Raw genomic sequence first — 5,103 nt, 5'->3', positions numbered from 1 at the left:
CGGCAAAAAAGTGCAGAACTTTGTGGAAGACACGCAGGTCCCTGCGATTAGTCTGGAACGTTCGGCGATTGGCGTGTAAAAGCCGACGCGCTTGACCTGTTGATCAGACTTTGGACGATCGCCGACTGTATTCGCCGCTATCGTTGGGCTATAAGTGTAGCCTGCTGTCGTGGGCACTTGTTCGCCCAATAAAAGTTAGTGTTGTCTTTCACAGTATTGCTACTGTGTTCTTCAACGTCACCACCGCGTGACAATATCGAGAGAACCAATTTGTAGGAGAGTATGTGGTGCAGCGCGAAATGCGACAAGGGATAAAGAAGAACGAATACGAGCGGTTGTCCTCGTTCTTCGGTGTCCCTTGTCGCGCTTCGCACTGCATCACATAATCTTACGCAAAACCCACTAATTCAAGCCATCACCCTAATTTACAATTTGTGGGTTTCCTAAGGCAAGCCTTTCTTATTCAACGGCTCGTAGCTATTGTGCTTGTGACCCCCTTCATATGTTCGTGCCGGAACTGGATCGTTTGCGCAAGGAGTGTGGTTCTCCTGCGCCAGAATGGTTCAGAAGAGTGTCCGCTTGAATCTGTCTTCCTCCCTGTAGACTGCAAGAGCAGCAGTTGTCCCCTTATACATATAGTGTGCGACAACTTCGAATAGTCAAGGCTAGGGTCGAATGCGATCCGAATAGGTAGGACTATTCGAATCGTATAGGATGGCTTGTACTGACGTCGTTCTAGCCGCCATGTTGATGGACCGGCACGGCGAGAAGCTCTGTCCGTGACACGACGTACAAATCGAGAGTATTCGCATGCATACTCCGAATTTTGAGTTTTCGGTTATGTCGCTTGGAATTGAATTCACCGAGGTGTGTTGGAAAGTTCTTGTTAAGTGTTCTTCGAAGAACATCGCTTGAAAGGAACATGCGTGTCTCAGTAATGGATAAAAAGATATTCGCTCAACTCTGGTCTTTGGAAGAGTACACTGCGCAGTGTTGGCACTGGGCATACAACTTTTTTCCCTTCTCTACTGCATTCATCACCAGGGCTTCGCACATTGCCTGTGAGATTTGCCGCCCGATCTCAGCGGACATGTTTTGAATTCGTGGACAATCCGTAACCGACAAGCAAGTCACGGAGTTATGTGTTGACCGGCGTTTCCGCAGTACCAGCTGGGCAGACCGTCACGCCCCATTGTACGTTGCCGGCTGCATTAAAGGGAGCAATGCATGGTTCATGTGCTCCGGAAGCATGGTCTCACATGTAGCGCAATTTATTTAACGAGTTCAAGAAGTGTTACAGGGCCCCTTTAGCGCGATTTCAGACACTGAGTGAAGAAAGGGAAATAAACAAATGATAAGGCATACATATTCGAAGATACCATTGAAAAAAGCAAATAAGCTGTATCATTGTAGGCACTTTTACGGGTATCTATGACACATTATTACGTCTCGACCGTGCCTTCATCTACATGATCTGTTTGAAGTCGCGATTCAGCGGCTTGCTGAGTCCTATAAACGTAGCCGTCGAACAATAGATGAAGCAAGGACCGTCTCGAACCAAGACGCCACCGGTTGGAGCGCCAGCCCGCCTCATCCACGTGATCCGCTTCTCGATGCCGTCTGTACAGCTTCGGTAGTGAACGTGTACACACTTTAGGCGAGGCTTCAGTCTGTCGCTGAACGTCAGCAGGGATCCCTCGGCGTCATTGTCGAGTAATGGCGCCGCTGACAGAAGGCACAGGTACTGCAGGCGGCCGATGCGGCAGATGTTTTGCTGGAATGAAACGATGCCCGCAGAGAATGATATTATTAAATAATTATGGGATATAGGAAATAAATAAAATAGGACACGTAATGAGGAGGGAAGGTAACCGATGATCATTAAGGGTTACGGTCTGGATTCCCAGAGAAGGGAAGCGTAGCAGGGGGCGGCAGAATATTAGGTGGGCGGATGAAAAGAAACAGTTTGCAGTGACAACATGGCCACAATAAGTACATGACCGGGGTGGTTGGAGAAATATGGGACAGGCCTTTGCCCTGCACTTGGCGCAGCCAGGCTGATGATGATGGGGAATTTATACCTCCAAAATTTAATGAGAGCGTAAATATCTTTACCTCGCAATCCGACGGAGAAACAATTGACGCAAGGGTGTGAGTTATAGACATTTACATTCTCAATCCTTTCTTTCTGGGTTCTAAAAATTTTACAGTGCACGCCTTTGGGCTTGTTAGCTCATGGCCGTAGCAGAAATCTCACGAAATAACAGAGGTTGTCTGTCCCTTTTTGCCCGTCGTATTATTTTGCGCGGTTGAGCTCAAGGAACGATGCAACATGCAAGCCCACCACCCGAGTGGCAGAGCCTAGGACGTTTCACCGTGCCCGTGTTTAACCGTTATATGTCCGCGTCTGCGGTAAACATTATAAAGTGAAATTAAGCTTTCCAATATTGTTTTAAAGACGCTAAAGAAATTGAACGGAGGAAATAGGTTTTGTGTTACTGCAGGAACTTATGGTTTCGATCGGTGGCCGATAGCTGAGCTATAGCTGATCAACAACCGGTAGCTGCGAGAAACAGCTAGCTCTGGGAAGCAGTTTCTTTAGTTTTTTCTGCCGTTAGAGGGCGACAGTGTCTGCTAGCGCAACTATATAGTTACCTTGAGCATTTATCTCAAAAAAAGATGCTTGACCGCAGTAAAGCTAATGCAGAAGTGTTTTGTTGCGGATTAGATTTTTCTAGCTGAACAAGCAACGCACCACACAATCTGTTTTTCCTTTCGCTTCAGATTGAATCGTGCGTATCTCATGTCACAGTTGTGGGAAAACGATTGTAAATCTTTCCGCATTTCGGGGTGGTGCTCACGATTACTATGCCTATGTATTGGCTTGCTGTCGTTTCGTGCAATAAAAGATTTGGTAGTCTGTGCGCGGTCCTAGCTACCTCTCCCTCCATCATTTTTCGTGTATCTTGCGCAGTACGCCATTCAGTGAGGTCTCCCCCTCCCCCAAATAAACAAACTAGGAAATTTCAGTTCTGGCGCTTTCGACACACTTAAAGTACGGAACCATGCTCGTGGCACTGAAAGCCCGTAGCTCAAACCCGACTCACCAGCAGACACGCGTCTCCGAAGGGCAGGGCATCGTCCCGAAGCACGAGACAACTCAGCGAGCTGTTTTTGGAGAGCAGCTGACCCAAAAACGAGTAGTATGGGTGCGAGGGTGTAGGGCAGTCTGATAGCCGTACCGAAGTCGCTCGACACGTCTCGATGAACCAAAGGCAGATACGGCCGTGCACGTCACTGAGAGTCAGCCTGGTAAGCGGATTGCGAAACAAGGGGGTGCGGTCGCACATTGCCGGGATGTCATTGGGATCGATGTGAAACTCACCCACGCAGACGGCGCACCGAACGAAGCTGCCCCGCCTATCGAACCGCACGTCCAGTTCTTGGAAGTCCGGGCAGTTCTGCGCCAGACGGCGCATAGCTGACGGGCGGCGAAGCCCGCAAGGGGTCGCCGAGAGGGATCGCAGATGCCGCAGTGAGCCTTGCTCTAGCAGTGCCGTCAAGTCGAGGTCGGGTCCGAAGTGGAAAGCGCTTATGTTAAGCTCGACGACCTGCTGGAGCTTGGCGGAGATGAAATCGCGAAGACTGTCGCGGTAGGCGGCGCCCGCCGTCGCGTAAACACCATTGGAGGGCTGTGCCGGAAATAGCAGAAGGCAGAGCTGCCGCACGTTCGTCCATAAGTGTCCAATGCCGGCCTGGCCAATCCATAATGGCGTGAAGCCTTCTGCGTGGTGGACGGCAACCAGGACCAGCTGTTGCGGCAAATGGATGGGATTTGTGTACCCGACAGCGAGATCTCGGAGAAGAACACAGTTCCACATGTTGCTCGACCTCTGGTAGCTGACGTTGGCGCAGACGGCCGCGCAGCTCGTGAAGTCCGCTGGTGTGGACGGCAGGCGTTGATTGGAGGCTGGCACCTCGGAAGAGAACGTGAATGTTTCCAAATTGACGCCCTGTTCGAGGAAGGCGTTACATTCCAGGAGTGCGTTCATGAAGTTTCCGCTCACGAAATGAACACGTAGCTCGTCCAGCTTAGGGCTGTAGCTCAGGAGAACCGAGAGGAGCTTGAAGTTCAGGTCGCCGCTCACTTCGGCGTACATGCGGCGGAGACTGACAGCAAGGACGCCTGGCACTTGCGACGCGGTGTTGTGCAGCTCCCTAATTTCCGAGTCCACGTCCGTCTCAGCCACGAGGGAGAACTCAAGTTCCTTTAGACGCGGAAGCCGTTTTAGCATTAAGTAGAGCAGGGCGCTCGGCCTGAGCGGGCAGGCGACGCACCGCAAAATGTGGAGTCCCGTACATTTGCCGATGTATCGAGGCAATTCGTTTGGTTCGAGAAGGATGCAATTTGTGAGGTCGAGTGCGCGGATAGCCGGAACCAGTGTCATAGCTCGTAGCTGCTGGAGCAGAGAAGACAGTCCTTGGTCGGCGCGTAGCACCACCATTATTTCGGTGTCCCAGTGCCGGTGTCTCTTTAGTGGGGGGCTTAAGGCTCGGCGAATTATAGAGGCTCGAGTGGCGCGGCCCAACGAACGGGGAAAGGCGTTGGTGCTAAGCGAGCGTTACGCACGACTTTCGACGAATGCTTGTTGCACACGTGATACACTACGGGCGAGCAACGTGACGTCACGCAGGTGCGGTGGCGCTGGCGTAACACCCACTGCGGGGATAAGAAATATTTCCGCGAGATTTTCGACGGCGTGCGTTATCCGAAGGTTCTCGAACGAGTTTTACACCTTTACTCGGCAAGCATCATTGTTCAAAGCGGCGAACTGCGATGAAGAGCAGCAGAAGTGACAAAGTTGTTCGCTCGTTTCACCGCCTTCTGTTTGCCTGCTTGTTCGCAGCATGCATTTACAGATGCATGATTCAGTGGATATGATACGCTACACGAGATAAAGATTTTACTGAGGGAATGCATGTGCGGCTGCAATACACCGGAGCCAGCTTCAAGCGATATAGCCTCTAACCTTATAGGGTAGAGGCTATATGTTTCAGGTTACACTTACAGTTTACCCTTACTTATAGGTTACAGGCTACAGT

The 5,103-nt window shown here is 50.9% G+C and overlaps 1 protein-coding gene across 1 annotated transcript; it reads right to left on the bottom strand.

Moving 5' to 3' along the window:
- Positions 1-1,255: 1,255 nt before the first annotated feature.
- LOC142590985 (uncharacterized) lies at positions 1,256-4,639 on the bottom strand. The gene is made up of 2 exons (XM_075703358.1): positions 3,108-4,639; positions 1,256-1,774 (listed from the first exon to the last, which is right to left on the bottom strand). The coding sequence occupies exons 1-2, from the start codon at positions 4,503-4,505 to the stop codon at positions 1,466-1,468; spliced, it is 1,707 nt and encodes a 568-aa protein (XP_075559473.1). The 5' UTR covers positions 4,506-4,639; the 3' UTR covers positions 1,256-1,465.
- Positions 4,640-5,103: the final 464 nt, after the last annotated feature.

The sequence above is a fragment of the Dermacentor variabilis genome, chromosome 8, assembly GCF_050947875.1.
Source record: "Dermacentor variabilis isolate Ectoservices chromosome 8, ASM5094787v1, whole genome shotgun sequence".
In the NCBI taxonomy this organism is placed as follows: domain Eukaryota; kingdom Metazoa; phylum Arthropoda; class Arachnida; order Ixodida; family Ixodidae; genus Dermacentor; species Dermacentor variabilis.
The sequence above is the reverse complement of the archived record's forward strand: the minus strand, read 5'-3'. Positions and strand labels throughout refer to the sequence as shown.

Coding starts and splice junctions, on each gene's coding strand:
- LOC142590985 (XM_075703358.1), bottom strand. CDS start 4,505: ATGGTGGTGCTACGCGCCGACCAAGGACTGTCTTCTCTGCTCCAGCAG. Junction 1,775..3,107: donor TCGGAGACGCGTGTCTGCTG/GTGAGTCGGGTT, acceptor GTTTCATTCCAG/CAAAACATCTGCCGCATCGG.